Source organism: Dermacentor silvarum, chromosome 1 (assembly GCF_013339745.2).
Source record: "Dermacentor silvarum isolate Dsil-2018 chromosome 1, BIME_Dsil_1.4, whole genome shotgun sequence".
NCBI classification, from domain to species: Eukaryota; Metazoa; Arthropoda; class Arachnida; order Ixodida; family Ixodidae; genus Dermacentor; species Dermacentor silvarum.
In genome coordinates this window covers 242994304-243011501 of record NC_051154.1, presented here as the reverse complement: position 1 = coordinate 243011501, position 17198 = coordinate 242994304, and the positions used below count along the sequence as shown (strand labels likewise).

The following is a 17198-nucleotide window of genomic DNA, read 5'->3' as shown; positions in this document are numbered from 1 at the left end:
ATTGACAGGAACTTGCTAACTTTAAGAGCACTGAGAGGTGAGTGTCGTTTTATAATTATTGTGAAAACAGCTATTCATTATCGAAAACTATTAGATATTCAATTCGTTTCTGCTACTATTCGATTCGTATTCGATTCGCTTTCAAAACTCACTACTCGCACACCCCAAGAAGCAAGAAATGAAGCAAGATGTTCAGAAACAGAAGGTAGTCAGCATAAAAAAAGGAAGCAGGCTAGAAGCTGCCACCCACACAATGCCTACATGTCAACTCACGTGTTATTAGGGACTTCAAAGAGCTGTCCCATCCACATGGATGGCACTTTGTCCTTAAATTTAACTGACATGCACCATGTGGAGTTAAATTTATGACATTTTATCTCCACAGAAACAAACACATGTGCACCCACTGCTACATAAACCTGAATTAATGAGACAGTAAAATTTATCAACATTGAATTAACATAAGCACAATGTACATATCCAGAGTTTTTGAAGCATGCAGCCAATTCAATGGTGCATGTACAGCCAATTCAGTGAACCCCGTTATCAGTGACATTTTGAAAATAATGAACAAAGTGTTTCTAGACGAAATTTCAGGTACTCCTGTTTTCTGACCTTAAACAACACTCCAAATCCAGAATTCAGATATCCCGGATTTTTTGCAGCCTTAACTTTTTCACTTCTTTAAAATGGAGACTTCACAAAAAAATGAACAAAAAGTCAAAGTGAATAGAACCAGCTATAAACAGCTGCTTGTAATTGAGTATCCTGGTAATAAGTATTTTTTTTTTCACTATGAACTGAACAATACTGATAACTTACAGAATGGCCAAAAAGTGAATTATAAAATAGAGGAACAAGCCAATGGACTGCTTCTAACTAGATGGGTTTCACATGCAGCTAGCTACTTCTGCAAAGAAAGTAAGACTTACTGCTTCTTTATGTCATAAGGAGGAAGTTTGAAAATTAGTTCCAAGTGCATGTGAAATCACTGGCCTCAATTCGTAAATTGTAATAGGTGCACTGAAGTAATAAGATAAAAAAACTACTGGAAATTTGCTAATTAGTACATTACACATCTTGACTTCTTGTGCAAGTAATAAAATCAAATACAAATCGAATAGTGCCAGAATCAAATCAAATTGAGTTTGCAAATAATGCACAGCCTTCGCCATAAGTGTCGAACAATTTTTACATTAAAAGTTTCGTTCATTACACTGCAAATTATAAAGCATGCTTTAAAATCACAGGAGCATTAGGAACAACTAAGCAGTTTGTTTGCTAACTCGAGGCTTTTCGGAGCATACACAGTCATGTATTATTACATAATTATAATATAAAAGGCAGCCTTGTGAGCCAAATAACACCTGTGTATACCTTCGTGACCAAACCAGAAATGTTTGTCTGTGGTGATAGCAAAATGACAAATGAAACATTCATATTTAATCTGATGAGAGCACACAGGTGGCTGCACCTAAAAATAATACCAAACAATACCCACTGCTGAATGGCATGTCTAAAAAAAATTTTATTGCTAATGATCCTAATTCACCTGGAAAAGTGCAGCTCTCTGAGCAATGCAGCCTGCTCTAGTACATTATATCTACTGCAGATGAGATAAAAGTGCAGTGTAGATGTGATAAAAGATAGATAGAAGATTTATTGTGTACAGTAGACGTCGAAGCATTAGAAAACTATTAGAAAAATATTCCAATTTTTCAACAGTCAAAGCTATTCAATTTGAGGAATAAACCAAATAGGACCATATTTCAAAAATATAGAACATTCACGAACCTCTAAAAATGGTTCCCGTTAAAAAGGAAACACCCTGTATATAATGCTAGGGACATCTTTTGAAGGCACCCTGCAACACTTTTTGAAAGGTGTGAAATATGACAGTTATTTATGGGCATCGCCTCACGAATCATCAAACAAAATGCTTTTCAAAGTGCCTCGTACAAATAAAATTAGCGGCCACCAAATATTGCCCCTGCCATGCCTTCATGATAGCTCCCCTCTTTTCCATCCTGTGCCAGCTGTGCCAAGCTGTGCCAACGCAAAGCCCGGTGGACAAATGCCTGCATTAGATGGTGTCTAGTATGATGTGTCACTAAATGCTTATGTGTGTGTATGTTGCGTGTGCGCGTGCATTTCTAATGCCAGCACATGGTTGCACATATTGTTGCTATGATGTGTAAACGACAATGGGTGGTTCCTGGTTTGCTCAACCTAAGCCACAATTATGATGTCCTAAACCTTTATGCAGCCCCCCAAAAAACATGTTTTGTTTGCCATGAGCTGGCAAACAAGACATAGAATTTATCTGAAGGCATGTGATAATTGTAGTATGCCAAAAACATGGCCTCCGAGATTGTGTCGCATTACACTTTGAGCAGACAACTTAATAGGAAGCTTTAGCTCGGGCCCAACTCCCATGCTGCCTATTCAAATACAGTCAAACCTCGATATAACGAACCTCGATTCAACGAAATTCGCGATGTAACGAACCATTTTCATTTCCCCATCTTAGTGCCATTGAATTAACGAAACAACGATATAACAAAATTCTTGATATAACTAAGTTTTTAGCTGCAAGTACAACCTCGTTATATCAAGGTTTCACTGTACATCTAAAACGCAAAAACCCTTTTCTAAGAAGACCACTGAGCCGATTTTAATTAAATTTGTTGCATTCGAGAGAGAAAGTTAAATTTTAGTGACTATTGGAAGAATTTCGAGTTAGGGTCTGAACTGTTTAAATGAAATTGTCAAAATTGGTAAGTTGGAAAAAAATAGAAGCACGGAGTTTACAATTTCGTACCTTCGCACCTAGAACAGTTATCGTAGTTCTGTAACTGCATTCATTAGAGCATCCAAAGTGGACAAATTTGGTATGTCAATTTACACCTTACGTGAATTTGCTACATTGTTTACAAGGGTTTTGCAAAAGTTCTACTCTCAAGTGAGTGGTCTATTTGAGAGCCATTAATATATCAATTTTGTCCACTTTAGATGTACTGTTAGGTGCAATTTACAGAACTGTGATATTGTTTTTCATGTTGTAATCTTCATAGTATCATTTCCTGAAAATTTGCAATTTTCGTCTTTTTTTTAAATTAAATATTGAAGACCTAGAACAAAAATTTGCAACTAACAGTCACTAGACTATAATGTTTTCTTTCAAATGCAACAAACCTGGTCAAATTTGGCGCAGTGGTTGGCGAGAAAAACTTTTTCTCCTTTTCCATGTATTTAGATAGGAGGCCCCGAGCTAAAGCTTCCTCTTAAGACGACAGTGTGCCACAATCTCAGAGACTTCAATGGAGGGTTCAATGGAGTTGTAAAGTGCTGGGCAAAACTGTACACCACTGTAGTCAGAGCTCATAGGCAATATTTTTTTGGGCACTGTTTTCATCTATGTGCCAAAGGTTGGCATTGCATGAGGGAGGCGAAAGTCCTTTGGCACAGCTTGGACACTATGCTACACGCTATCAGGCAGCAAATTAAAATTAGCCTCATCAGTAGTAAGCTTTCAATCAGAGCCAGTAGCTACTGGCCTATTTTGCCTTCTTTTGACTAAGACATATGATTGACTTTTACCAGTGTTTTGTACTTCCCCAAGAAAAAAATATAGCCCAGCAAAGTGCACATAAAGCTTCATGCTAGTAAGGCATGACCAAGATCCAGAATGAAAACAACTCAGCCTGTAGGGAAACAATTCCATCACAAGGTGGAATCTTTTCCATACAGGCATACAATTCACATGTACACCCCATTGCAAGAAAGTACAGGCCAGCTGCCATTGCCAGCAATGGCCGACTGAGCTTTACATCCTTGCGATAGGCCGCACATGAGGACACAAACGCGCAAGATGGGAAGCTTTGTAGGTAACAGGTTGTCTGTACCTGGAGGTACTAGCAAACTCAAGCAGACGACCATTGTTCAAGGCTGAAAATGCAAAATGTAAGTCTTTCATTTTGCTTTTTGTTAGGATGAATACTTGTAATTTTATTTGTGAAAGTTAAACGAAACAATAATTGTGTTGCTGAGGAGGTAAAATTTTAGCTTATGCCTGAAGCACCGATTAGTCAAGACATTTAAAGAAATCTGGCCAACTGTTAATCCTTATAAATAAAGGTGAAAAGCAGCGAGGCTTCGACAAGTACGAAGAAAAAGCAGGTGGTCTTTTTAGCAGAATTGTAGGCTCTCTGCTGCCTGTCTAGAAATATCACTTATCTCAGGTGTTTATGGCAACACTGCCTTGTGAGTGGGGAGATTTGTTCATGTTTAACGGTGTTGCAGGGTCTCTTCAGATGAATATATAATGATTACAGTCAGGCCTACTTGTAACAAACACAAGGACAATGCTTCATTTGTTCAATTATCAGAGCATTCAATGTATGGGCACTTCCCAGAAGTAAAACCTTGTTAGTTCGACCCCCGTTAATTCGGAAAATCACATAATTCGGACTCGTCCTCTAGCCCCAGCAGAAGTACGCAGACTCGTTAATTTGAACATATTTGGCCACACGCCGGTAAATACGGACAACTCTGCATGCTCGGTGAGTGCGGAGCACCACGAATGTGCAACACAAAAGAGCTAGAACGGCACTAATGTCCAACTGAAATGAAGCGATGGAGTCGGCATCGTCACAGTTATAAGTGGAAATCGTACGTGGACAGCATCAAGTTCATATAATTAAAAGTGTCCCATGTAACTTGAGCCAAACTTAAAAAATATGCAAATGCCATGTAGCTGGACAGAACCAAGGTAATGTTTGTCGTGGCTTGGAGATGCTCAGATTATTTTTTGCATTGCGCCTAATTACATAGTTACTCTCAATTAATCAACTTCTTAAATATTATAATTAGATTAAAGTGTCAATGAGAAAATTGTGGATACAGCTTTCTGTTATTTAATACGTGCTACATAAATGCGTTTTTTTGCCAAGCATGAGAGAAGCCACACGCAAAATTTCTCACGACTTTTCCCTCGAGGCACTTTGCGTGTATTTGCTGGCTTCTTTCACGCCTGGAAAAACACTTATGTAGCATGTATGGAGCAAGAGAAAGCTGTATCGGGAGTTTTTCATGCTGCGCTACAATTTTCTCATTGATACTTTTGATCTAATTATAATATTTCAGTAGTTGATTTTTACTATGTAACTTGGCGGAATGCAAAAATAATAATAATCTGAGTATCTCCAAGTGATGGCAAACGATGTTACCTTGGTTTTGTAAAGCTACGTGGCATTTGCATATTTTTAAGGTTTGGCTTAAGTTACATGGGACACGCAGTATATTAACTCTAGAGGAAAAGCAGAGCGAAAAAAGTGGCAACCGCAAAGGCGCCGCCATGTTGCTACGACTCATTTTTGTTAATGTTAAAATATTGAAAATGTTATGCAGAAACAAGCATTAACACGTAACACGTACGTATAGATAATGTGTAAAGTTCATTCCGTATATTATTCAGAAAGATCGGATGGCTATATATAAAATTTTCATGTAAAATGTGCGCTGCGTGAAAGAATGCGTTTGCAGGTGCTTGCACTAGATGGTGCCACTATACTGAGGGAGGCGCTGGATCGTGTTGATTGCACATTTCACCTCGTCGTCGGTGCAGAGTATCAACATGGCAGCGCCCTTGCGGTTGCCGACTTCAATGTATGGACGCTATGGGGCGCTTTTCCAGTAGAGTTGGCTATATTAAGTTTATGGTGAACAGGAATGCGGGAATGCTTCGTGCCTATTTGTGCCTTTATAGCCTTTATTCTTGCATTTACCACCGCTCATAACACCGCTTTGGCAATGTGTATTCAGAACTGCATGGTCGCTTCCATGATAGTGTCGAAAGCGGCGCGGTTTCATCCGCAGCAGTTGCGGCAAACAGTGGTTTCGGTTTGACTCGGTGTAATGTCTGTGCGACTAATACAACAAACAGAACGGCGGAAGCTGTCGAGGGTGAAGAGCGGTGGCTACATCGCAATGGACGGCCGATTTGTTGGCGACCAGCTCATTGGCAAAAAAATAATCGGGATGAGAGCGCGGTAGCGAAAAGCGTGTCCCGTATGAAGACGTGCGCCACAAAGGAAGTCGCGAGACCTTCACCGCTGCGAGCGCTAATCAGTCACGAGATGATGAAAATTGCAGCTTCCGCACTGCTTTTATGCAAAATAGAAACAGGATTTGCCGATTCATTCAGTAAATAAAAGCGTGTTGACAAGGTAAGCATTTGTTTATTCTTTCCTTGGTACCTTGATAATTCGACAATTGGTTAATTAGGTCTTTTTTCGGTCCTGTGAAATCCGAATTAACGAGGTTATACTGTAATGCCAAAAGGTGAAAAAGAATATAAAATGAAACTTTTGATTCCTCAACGTGGAACCAAAACTGATGGCTCTAGCTCATGAAGAGCGCACAAGTGCTTATCGTAATGGGCTATGCTGCCAAGTAGTTGCCAAGGGACGCGACGTAGGTTCCATAATTTTTTCCCTTTGATCATCAGATACTTTACCACAACTCCTTAAAATTCCTCTGTGTACCATTCTGTGTTAGTGTCAGGTGCCCAAAAGTACACATGATGCCAGAACCGAAGGATGTTAATCGAGAACCTTGGCAAAAACTTAAGCAGGTAGCAAGCTTGAAGACTAAAATGATGCAAAAATTATGCTAGCCATGTGGCCTCTCCAGCAAGCTAAGAGTACGGGAAATGCTGTGGAAGCCACATGTTTAGCAGCTGAAAGTACGACTGTTAGCAGTGCAACACGTGAAGGCGATGGATGTAAAGGAGGCAAAACCTGTAGGGCGCCTCTTCCTTCTCGGCCCTTGCAAGCGGCCACCATCCCACGAACCACGCCAGCACATTTCGTCTCGCATCTTTGCTGCTCAGTGTATCAGCATTAAAGGAGCCCCCTGCGACGCAGATCACGCAGATAGCCAACCTTAAGTTGCCTTTTGCATAGAACGGAATCTGCCAAGGCATTAGATCGTTGCTTTAAAGGAGTACTAATGCTGCATACTTTCAAAGTTGTAGAAAATACCACATGCTTTTTGGGTAAAAGGATGCTTATCCAAGTATGATAGTTGGAAAACGCTATAAGACTGCTTAATTTAACTAAGCTAGTCTCGAAATGCTGGACCTCATGTCAGACATGACGTCATGAGTTGGAGCTAAATTTTCCAATGCGTAGTAATTAGGCTAGGTTGGACAATGCATTTTTTTTTATATCGGGAATACGGCACACTGTTCTGGCTGCACTCTCGTGTCGCAGCCGCAGTGAGCACTGTAAAGTCCACTTCTAGGGACCATTATTGCAGGAATGGAGCAAGCCAATGTATATGACAAAGCATCCACCTCCTGGATGCTGAAATCAAAACTGGTTCACAGTATTATAGTTAATTATTTAAGGTGCCCCACTGTATTGTTTCAGTACTTTTTTTCAGGGTCTGGAGGGTTTGGAGCTTCGTTCAATAAAAAAAAGGGGGGGGGGGGGAAGTCAAGAAAGTCATGTTGCTGCTGTTTAACATATTCCATGCTGAGCATGCAAAAGTACACAATGGCAGTTTGTGTCAGTGAAGGCGAGGTGGAAGTGGGTTTTAAATGGTCACTAAAGGATCTAAAGGCATTCTATGTCCTCAGACTCTCATAGCACTTGTTCTGCACCAAAGACAACTTTGAGATGACTAAATGTTATTAACATAGCCTGCAATAAAAATCAAGCTAAAGTAATAAATTTGCGCTGCAAAATGTCTAAACTGTCCTTTACCAAATTTTTGGCTTAGGCCTAATGACTATATCTGTCCGACAAGTTCGACTGAACTGATAGCATTTCTGCCATGCTGGAGGGAAGTTGTGGATTGCTCACGAAACCATTTGATACTAAATACTATATTAATTCATTTATAACTCCCTCCCTAATTAGTTATACTTCTTTATAACTCCCTATAATTCATTTATAACTCCAAGTAACATTATTATTCTGTGAATTCACCATTTCATAATTGCAAAGCTAGCTTTCCTACGAGGCAGTTCACCCCACTAATGGCAGCACAAACAGCTCAATTTTGCAAACAGTATTGCTTGCGTTACGGCATGAAAAATGTAACTGTGGTTCTCGTGACGAAACCAAGCACAAGAGACAAGCCCCAAAATATGCAGCTAGCACTTCATCTCCATTTGAACAATGACCAGTGCCACCATTAGTTTGGGCAAATGTCACTGCAAAGAAGCGCACTTGCAATTAGGAAAAGGGTCTATTTGATGCAACTACAGTGACAGGACCTACAGTCATACAGCATGTTCTAGTATTAGTAAAATGAGTGAATTAGATATACACCGAAAAGAAAAAGTTAACGGTAAGCCCGATGCAAAAAATACCAAAAAAGCAAAAAAAAAAAAAGTATGTCAGATTTTTTGGAAAAAAATTAGAAAAATGAAACGCAAATATAGATTGCCTTCCATGTCACTTAAGGCATCACTTTTAGCCTGAACAGTTTCAGAAAGAAAGAAAAACATGAGACGGACTTGGTGCTTCCTGTTGTGAAAATATAAGCACAAGCTCTTGGTGGGCAAGATATCTCATTTGTAAATGCAAATTCTAGGCAATGCAGCTTGGTCAATTCGGTTGGACTTTTCTACAGAACTCGCCGCCGCCACCTCTTCACACCACTGTATCAGCACTATGGACGGATAGCGGTGCCCTCTTAATGTGAACTGCAGAGCACGACATCCAAGATCACTGGGGCAGCACTTAGAGTGTCCAACATAAATCACCCTGTTGGTACGCTGGTGCCTGGAATTGCTGAATGATCGCGTAGACCTATCACTCACAATTTCTTTTCCGCAAGTAAGTTGTCTCTGAGCATAAAACAAAATCTGCAGCGTTTCTAGAAAGGTAACCAACAGTTTAGAATGGCTCATTATTAACCTTTAGACCCGCCGTGGTTGCTCAGTGGTTATGGTGTTGGGCTGCTGAGCACGAGGTCGCGGGATCGAATCCCGGCCACGGCGGCCGCATTTCGATGGGGGCGAAATGCGAAAACACCCGTGTACTTAGATTTAGGTGCACGTCAAAGAAACCCAGGTGGTCCAAATTTCCGGAGTCCCCCACTACGGCGTGCCTCATAATCAGAACTGGTTTTGGCACGTAAAACCCCATAATTTTTATTAACCTTTAGTGTCGCTTGAAGTCAATGACGAAATTGCCGAATAAATGACCTGTGTCTCTGTCTTGCCAATTCATGTTATTGGGGAAAACCGTGACAGGTGTGTCATTCATTTGTAAGTGCAGCAGATAAATCAACGCACTGAGGCACAGCTTCTTGTTGGCATGTTGGTGCTTAGATGCCATGGTATATAGGTGGCATGAAGAAAGCGGACAAGGACAAGAATAAAAACAGACACGTACAGCCAACTGAAGTTCATATTTAGCAAAAAAAAAAAAATTATTATGCAAGTGGGGGAATCATCTTGTATAAACAGCATTTTTCTGATCAAATTAAACTTAAGTTGGTAGTGGTATGTTTTTACTCTTGTCCATTTTATTTGCACCTGCTGTACCATAGCACTGTGACTCCATTGTACGAGACAGAAGGCCACAGAGAGGGGGCACTGCACTCCCATAAAGAGTGCTTACAGAGCGGTGTGAAGAGGTACCACCAATTTCTGCTGTTGAAAAATGCAATAAAATTAGCCAAACTGCATTTTCTTCAATGTTGAAATACAATGCAACTTCGTCATTTTAAGTGGCTGACTTGTGTACACCAATTATAAACAGGAGATAGTGCGCCACTAGGAGCCGACTCACACAGTGGGTCGCACCAATTCTGTTTGATGCTAATGCCCTTTTTTCTCAACTAATTAATGTTTTGTTCTGGGTAAGGACAGTTTAGACATTTTGCAGCACAAATTCACTACTTTAGATTTACTTATTGCAGGCCTTAAGTATCCCTTAAAGGGTCCCTGAAACGGTTCAGACAAATTTTGTAGGCGCATGGGGGTACGGCTACAGTAGAAGATTTGCACCCCAATTTAAGTGAAGCATCTCGTATTAAGACATCTAGGGGAGATTACAAGTTACCCTCCTCCCCAACCATGCTTTTCATCCTCAACTCGTTCACCAAGCGATCAAGGCTAAGCTCTGCCTTCGCTGGCTCTGCCAGCACGCATGACGACTCCGACCTCTCCGCTAGCCACCAGGCCATCGATCCCCAGCGAAAGTTATTTAAGCAGCGTGCGTTGCGAGTGTTCTGTTCGACGGTCGTTCACGCAATGGACCCAGAGCTTGAAGAGCGGTTGCGCCAGATGAGCGAAGAGGTAGGTTTTGACCCATATAGCAATACACCTTTTCGCAATCCCGAGCTCTACGCTTACTCGTCCGCTGCCTTGCAGAGGGACACAATGCCACCGCTTAACATATTGCCAGTCGCTACGTTTGCAGCCCACAACGCAACAAGGGCGAACCATGGTGCTCGCAAAAAGAAAGATCGAGACCAACACTGATCGTGCAGCTGTCAACATGGAGCACGTTGCAACACAAGCAAACGACACTTGCTATGTGCCGGAAGTGCTTGAGTGTAGTGATAATTTGTCCTTGTGCATTCTCTTTCTGCTACTTTGTTTATATAGTATACAAATTAACCTACACTCCAACTATTACAAGCATTTGTTCACCATAAAGTTGGCAAAATTATCAATGATGCACCCTGGGCAGCGAATCGGGTAACTCGCCCTACTGACGTCGCATGGCCACTACGTGCCACTAGGTGCGATGCGGCTGAAAACTCGGGGGACCGGCGCACTGCGATTGGTAACGATGTACATTTTTAAAGATTTATAATAAACTACACGCTTTACGTGGAGCACTTGGATGCTTCATGATCGGAAGGACCTTCCCTAATGACTCAGTAAGTTTATACAAAATCGTCAAAATCGTTTCAGGGCCCCTTTAAAGCAGCAGAACATTCTTTAGCAAGTGAAATATTGCTCGGTTTTAGTTTCATTTTTTTTTTTTTCGCTAAAGTGGCTGCAACTAAAATTTTTTTAGAAGCCCTTTATTCTGTGCTTTTCTCTTATCATGTATTATGCAATTTGCTGAGAATGTCTTAAGCTCATGACTAATTTCATGGATGCACAAGAAGAGTAGGCCCCATCGCTGTGTGCAGTGAAACCCACCATTGGTACTGCAAAAATTAAGCGAGCCACTTAAACTGCTCTACATTTGCATAGAAAGGTTTATTTAGAATGAAATGTGAAGATGCAGCTAGAGTTGTTTAATACTGATGCAAAATTGAGCACGTCGAAAAACATGACCCACCATTATCAACTTGGCATTGCCCTATAGGTCTTGCCAGTGTCATGCCGTCAACAGTAATACCAAATTTTTTTCTTAGGCCTAACTACTATATCTGCCCCAAAAAGGTTAACAAGTTCGATTGAACTGATAACCTAATTTGACTTTTCATTAAGGCTACAGATTCTTTTTTCCCTTGCTTGTTTAGCTTTGTTGATGATTACACTTAAAGTAGTGTTTCAAATGAAACGAGAGATTATTTTCATTACAGTAATTGCACAAAAAAACTTGCACTATTATTTGTGCAAATCTACCATCTTTTTAAAGGGTCCCTCAACAGCTAGGTCTGGCCATTTTGAGCTGACAAGCACAGTGCCACCATAGCAAATTTGCGTTATGCGCAATTGCGATCATGTCTGCTAAGTACTTATTACATTGCTACGCGCCGCAGAAAGAGCTGGATTGTCAAACCAAAAACCTTTCTCCTCACAGGCGCCGCGCTCCAACACCACCTGTGCACTCCCAGCCTACGTACATGGCAGTGTTACGACGTTACTCAATGACACGCGACTTCGAGAATTATTCAAGGCAACAACACTCATTTGTTTGATGTGTTGCTTCAATAGACGAATCAAAGTTTAGAGAAATAATAAAACCTACAAACTGAATGTCTGCGCGTCTGTTTTACTTCATACCGTAGCAAGAAAGATGTACTTCCGTTTCGTCTGCGTGCTCCCGCGCCGTGCACTCGCGCGCACCGAGAGCAAAACTCATTTTCTACAGTGTTCCAGCGTACAAACATGCTCTGCGATCCGCTTGAATCTGCCTCAGTGTTGGTGTAGCTCCGACTTATACTGCTAGTCAGCTGTTCTTGTGATCAGCGTAAAAAATCGTGTGGTGACGAAACGAGACAAAAACGCAACAGCCAGAACGCGAGACCGTCAGCGGAAGGGCACCGCGCAGTAAAAAAGCGAAAAAAATAAATAAAAATATATACATATATATATATAAAAAGGCAGCGCCCGTTACATTTGCATTACGCGATCCGGTATATAGCTCTGGTATGGGAGAATGCAGGGAAGTAAATTTGCTTGCGGAGGCTAGACGGAGAAGTGAAGAGAGTCTATGTTGGCAGTGATGCCCGCCTCCTGAAATCGTGGGTTCGCGGCACTGAAACATTTCTATCTCGGCTATTCACGTACCAATTAAAAAGATTCTTGTGGTAGAACACTCCCCTAGAGGGCATGTAACAACTTCCAGCATATAACGAAAATTTGCTATGTGGCCTGGGGAGGGGCCCTTTATTATCTTCCATCCCAATCTGTGAGGAAAGTATGCTTCCCGAGCTGATCTGAACAACCTAACCATGTGGAGAACAGATTCAGTCAATTGCATGTGTTAAGTCAGCTATATTTCCTTACCTCATAACTCACTTAACCAGCATGATCTCCACACATATGTAATTTCATGCACCTCTCGCTGTGTAGAAATCTGCAAAGCACAAATAATGCAGCAATTACCGTATTTTCTGGTCTAAGTCGCACCTTTGTACAAGACGAACCCCCCTAAAAACGGCAGTTTTCCGGAAAAAAACGTATATAAGTCGCACCTGTTTTTATGGTAAGCGATTTAAAAAAGAAATTACAGTGACGTTTCACTCGGTGAACGGGGGGTCACGCGCAAGCGTATGGGTGCCATGTATTTCCACTCCAGGCGCATTTCTGCCGTCGTGGTTGCCGCGATGTTCCGTATAAAGTCCAAGGGCGATAACATCGTCCTCACGCACCATATGCTGTATGTGCGAGTGAGAGCGTCTGACGCTGAACGTAATCGTGCACAAGGGAGGAAAGCAGGAAGGCAGCACGGGAGGGAGGGGGCGTCTTGTACTCTGGTAGCAACTGCGTAGTTTGCGCAGCAGCGCGCGTCGTATCTTGACAGCGATCTGCAGATGCGATGAATTCAGGGTCGGCTGACTCGCGGTCGGCCTGCCGGCGCTCGAGTTGCTGCTCCCGCACGGAGCTCGGGAACTCGATCACGAGAAGAACATACTCGCCACCTCGATAGCACGCACAGAACCCGTAGCAATTAAGTCAACCAGTGAGCTTCGCGTGGCCATAACATCGAATCCGATTTTGACGGCAGTTTTTTCGGAAAAAAAAAAACGTACATAAGTCGTTCTATAAGACGCACCGCCGAAAAATTCAGGAAGAAAAAAACCGAGTCTTATACACCGGAAAGTACGTATCTCATTTTACTTCACATAAGTGTACCATAACATGTATGTAGTAAACCAGTAGTGTCCATAAGACACATACTTGTTCATGAAACGGCAATCAGTTCCTACTGAATACTCGCGTTAGGTCAGCACATACCGAAAGTCAACGAAAAACAGAAACATGAGAAAAAAGTAACACATGCACAGCACTGGTTACAATTGTACCTGTGCAAGACCACACCCCTTGGTAGATAAGGCGACACTTGACAGATCATCAAAGTGTCTCGTCTGGTACTACTAGTATTTCATGCACAATTTTTATGTTCCCAGGCTGCAATTTCGAGCTATCAAATAGAGATGTAGAGCTTCATTTGCACCAGCTTTTCCCCGTTAGCCCCTGACAATACCACAGATGTGCCGATGTTTTCTTAGCCACTTGCTGAATTGATAACCTCGAATGTACTGTGGCCAGCACAATCATCTGGCACAAAGAGAAAGTTTTAACAACACACCCGAAATCTTCCATGTGTGCTTGACACAAGCATACGTGCAAGTGCCATTCACATCAACTTCATTTCAGTCTCCCCAGCGTAGAAAATAGTATGTAAGCCTAGACATGCTTACTACCACTGTTTTCTTCAGAATTTTTTTCTGACCGTGTAGCAGTGCAGAAAACAAGATGGCTCAAAGACCAGCACTGAACTTACAAATGGTCTTTATTGCCTGTAAGTGCACAAATCTACAGAGATTTATCACACAAGTTCATCTCACCTAAGGCCAAAGAAGACAACAGGAATCGCAGAATAACATGGCATTGCTAGATGCAAGACAAACCAAAGCAGGTAAAAAAAAAAGAACTATTGATTAGCACAAAAAAAATAATAATAGATAAATGAATAACCACAATAATAATAAGGAAAGGGAAGGGAACACAAAATGCCAAGAGATCACAATCATTTCATTCAAGAAAGATACGATAGTTTTTTTTTTTTTGTTTTTTTCATACAAGAGCAGCCAAATGCATATTAACACTGCCATTGCGTAACCTCATGCCCTCTGCTGTGTCCAAGATTTTGCAAGTTGTTTGATAGCTGTTCCTGCCAATTACACTGGTCTGGCTAAACTGGGGTTGGCTTACACACTCATTGCAATGGATTGCTAAAAACCCAGATGGGCTATTTACGTTATTATGCTCCCACAGCCTGTCAGGCATCTGCCTGCTTCGCTTGACATACTTTTTGCCACAGGTCTGTGGCATAAGTGAGTTTTCCTACATGGAATTAACTTATTCCTTCGATTCCCATGATTGGCCCTGCAGGTTTTCTTGAGCAAGGTGCTGTGGGAAAGGCCATGTATATACAGAATTATAGCCTCTTTTCTTGGTCAGTCTTCAATGAGCCCTTGTTATCTTTATTTTTTCCCAACAAGCATTCAATTTGTGATGTGATAACATATATTGCAGGAAGCCTATGTTCTTGAGGTAGCTTGTACTGCGGCACTACCAAGTCATGTGGCAGTAATAAACTCAAAAAATGAAAAAGCAGATGACCACGTTATATTCTCTCTGCCAGAGAAGTTAATGTACCTATGCAAATCCAGCTACAGTGGCCTGAACAAAAAAAAAAAAAAAAAAAAAAAAAAAAACTTGACAAGTCCAATCACAGGAGTAAGTTCATTTCAAGAAGTGCTGTCAATATGTTAACCCACTGACCTGTGGCAAAAAGCACATCGGGCAAACAAGGTAGATGCCTGAATAACAGGCTCCAGGAGCCTAGTAACCTAAAAAAAAAAAACCCGACTCACCTGGGTTTTTAGCAATTCATTTCAACAAGAGTGGATGCTAACCCCAGTTTGATCAAGCCAGTTTTATCAGCAGGATCAACAATCTTAACAAGTTGTGAAATCATGGAGACAGTCCAGATTAGGACAATGGCTGTGACAGCATGCCTTTACCACTCTTGTTTGTCGAATAATAATTTAACCTTTACAAGAGTTGATGGCGATATCTCAGCGATTACATTCCCTTTAATTTTTTTCCCTGACAGGTAGTTTCTGCTGTTTTCTAAGCCTGCTTCAATTAATTTCATGCTTTGCACCCGGCAATGTCATGTTAGCTGCACAATTTAATTGTGGGGTTTAATATCCTGAAATGGCACAGTGGGTGACGAGGGATGCCACAGTGATTTGATTATTTTTCTCTGCCTGGGGTTCTTGAACATGCACCCAAAACACAGTTTACGAGCGTTTTATTACTGCACTCTATTGTAATGGGGCCGCCATGAACAAAATAAAACACATGACCTTGTGGTTAGCAGTGCAACGCCACATCTACTGATCTACTGCAGCAGGTGCTGCGTGATTAGAATTTTCTATTTGGGTCTTACGTGAGACCAACTTGAGACACATCTGTTTAAATTGTGCGTACAGCGGAATCTTGTTGATATGATGCCATACAGCCCTTATTGAGTTTCTCATCCAGTATGCCTATTTTCATACTTTTTGGAGCTTGCTTTGGATAATACGATTAATGTATGATACATTTTATTTTCCAGTTCCTGTGAAGATCATATCAACAAGGTTTTACTGTATATGTGTGCATGCTGGAAATTCAGCACTTGTCTTCATCCTTTACTATTTGCTGTGCTAATTTACAATCAAAATGTAGTAACAACGTGCCCAAACTGTCACCTTGTTGAACCATCTTCAGAAGCTATTTTCAGGCTACATGTTACACAGCATGGCAATCTCCTTTTTTTCCAACACACGTCAGATGCCTGGTTTTAGAAGTTGCAGTGTGGAAAAAAAGAAACACAAACTTATGACTGATTTATTTCTGGCGTAATCTTGAATAAACGTGTGTGTCAAGCTGTTATGTTACTCATATATCATGCTCAAGAAAAGCATGCCCTTGATGGTTGGTGCACCGATATAGAGGCTGCCTGCTCTCTTCATACAATAGGACTATCATTTTATGTTGCATCTTTTCCTTAGCTAGTGCTGAAAAAAAAATCTTCAAATTCTGGCAAGCATTCACATCTTCTACAATGCTCTGCTAGGTGCCGCCAGCATGGTTCTTTATGACCAGCTTGTGTTCCCTCACCTTCACATAATAACACGATTCCACCTGACCAACATGCACCCATTTGAAGGTTAACAAATTTTTATACACAACACCTTTGGTGCAGGGTGCAAATGGACCAAGTTGCTTTTGAGAGTAATGCTGATGAACTTCTCTTGTCATTAAAGGCCATGCGTATAAGCGCAGCGTTCATGCTGCTGTCAGATAAAAAGATGCTTTTTTCAAGCAAAAGCATATGAATGATGTCACAGACTTGACACGTTTATTCAAAGTTTCACTAGAAACAAAGCACAGTTTAAGTTCGCACTTTTGTGCGACTTTTTTTTAATACCGTAATTTCAAAAGTGGTGTTGAACCAACTGGCCTGCATTAGGTTGCTTTAGATGCCTGGACCACAATTTACTACACATTATTGCAGCACTCGGTAATCAGCCACCAAGCATACTGGGTAATCAGCCACCAGCCATGAGAGCAGTCTTGCATTAAGTAACAAGATATTCCTTCAAACAGTAGTGAATACACAAAGATTACCATAAAATCCCTATTATACAAGTTTTTTTCCCCCAAATAAAATTATGGCTTGTCAAATTTGTGTCTTGTCTATTAGTTC

At 41.2% G+C, this 17198-nt stretch overlaps 1 protein-coding gene across 3 annotated transcripts in view; it reads right to left on the bottom strand.

Moving 5' to 3' along the window:
• LOC119437018 (CCR4-NOT transcription complex subunit 7) overlaps positions 1-17198 on the bottom strand; it is a 41072-nt gene that overhangs the window by 3831 nt on the left and 20043 nt on the right. The window contains exons 3-4 of one of the 3 annotated variants that reach the window (XM_037704075.2): positions 12716-12785; positions 6801-6915 (exon numbers count right to left, since the gene is read on the bottom strand). The exons of 1 other annotated variant lie outside the window; for it this stretch is intronic. In XM_037704075.2, the coding sequence (XP_037560003.1) occupies positions 6801-6879 (79 nt within the window). In that variant the 5' untranslated portion in view covers positions 6880-6915; positions 12716-12785. The remainder of the gene's footprint in view (positions 1-6800; positions 6916-12715; positions 12786-17198) is intronic. One more of the 3 variants, XM_037704076.2, reaches the window with a different exon arrangement.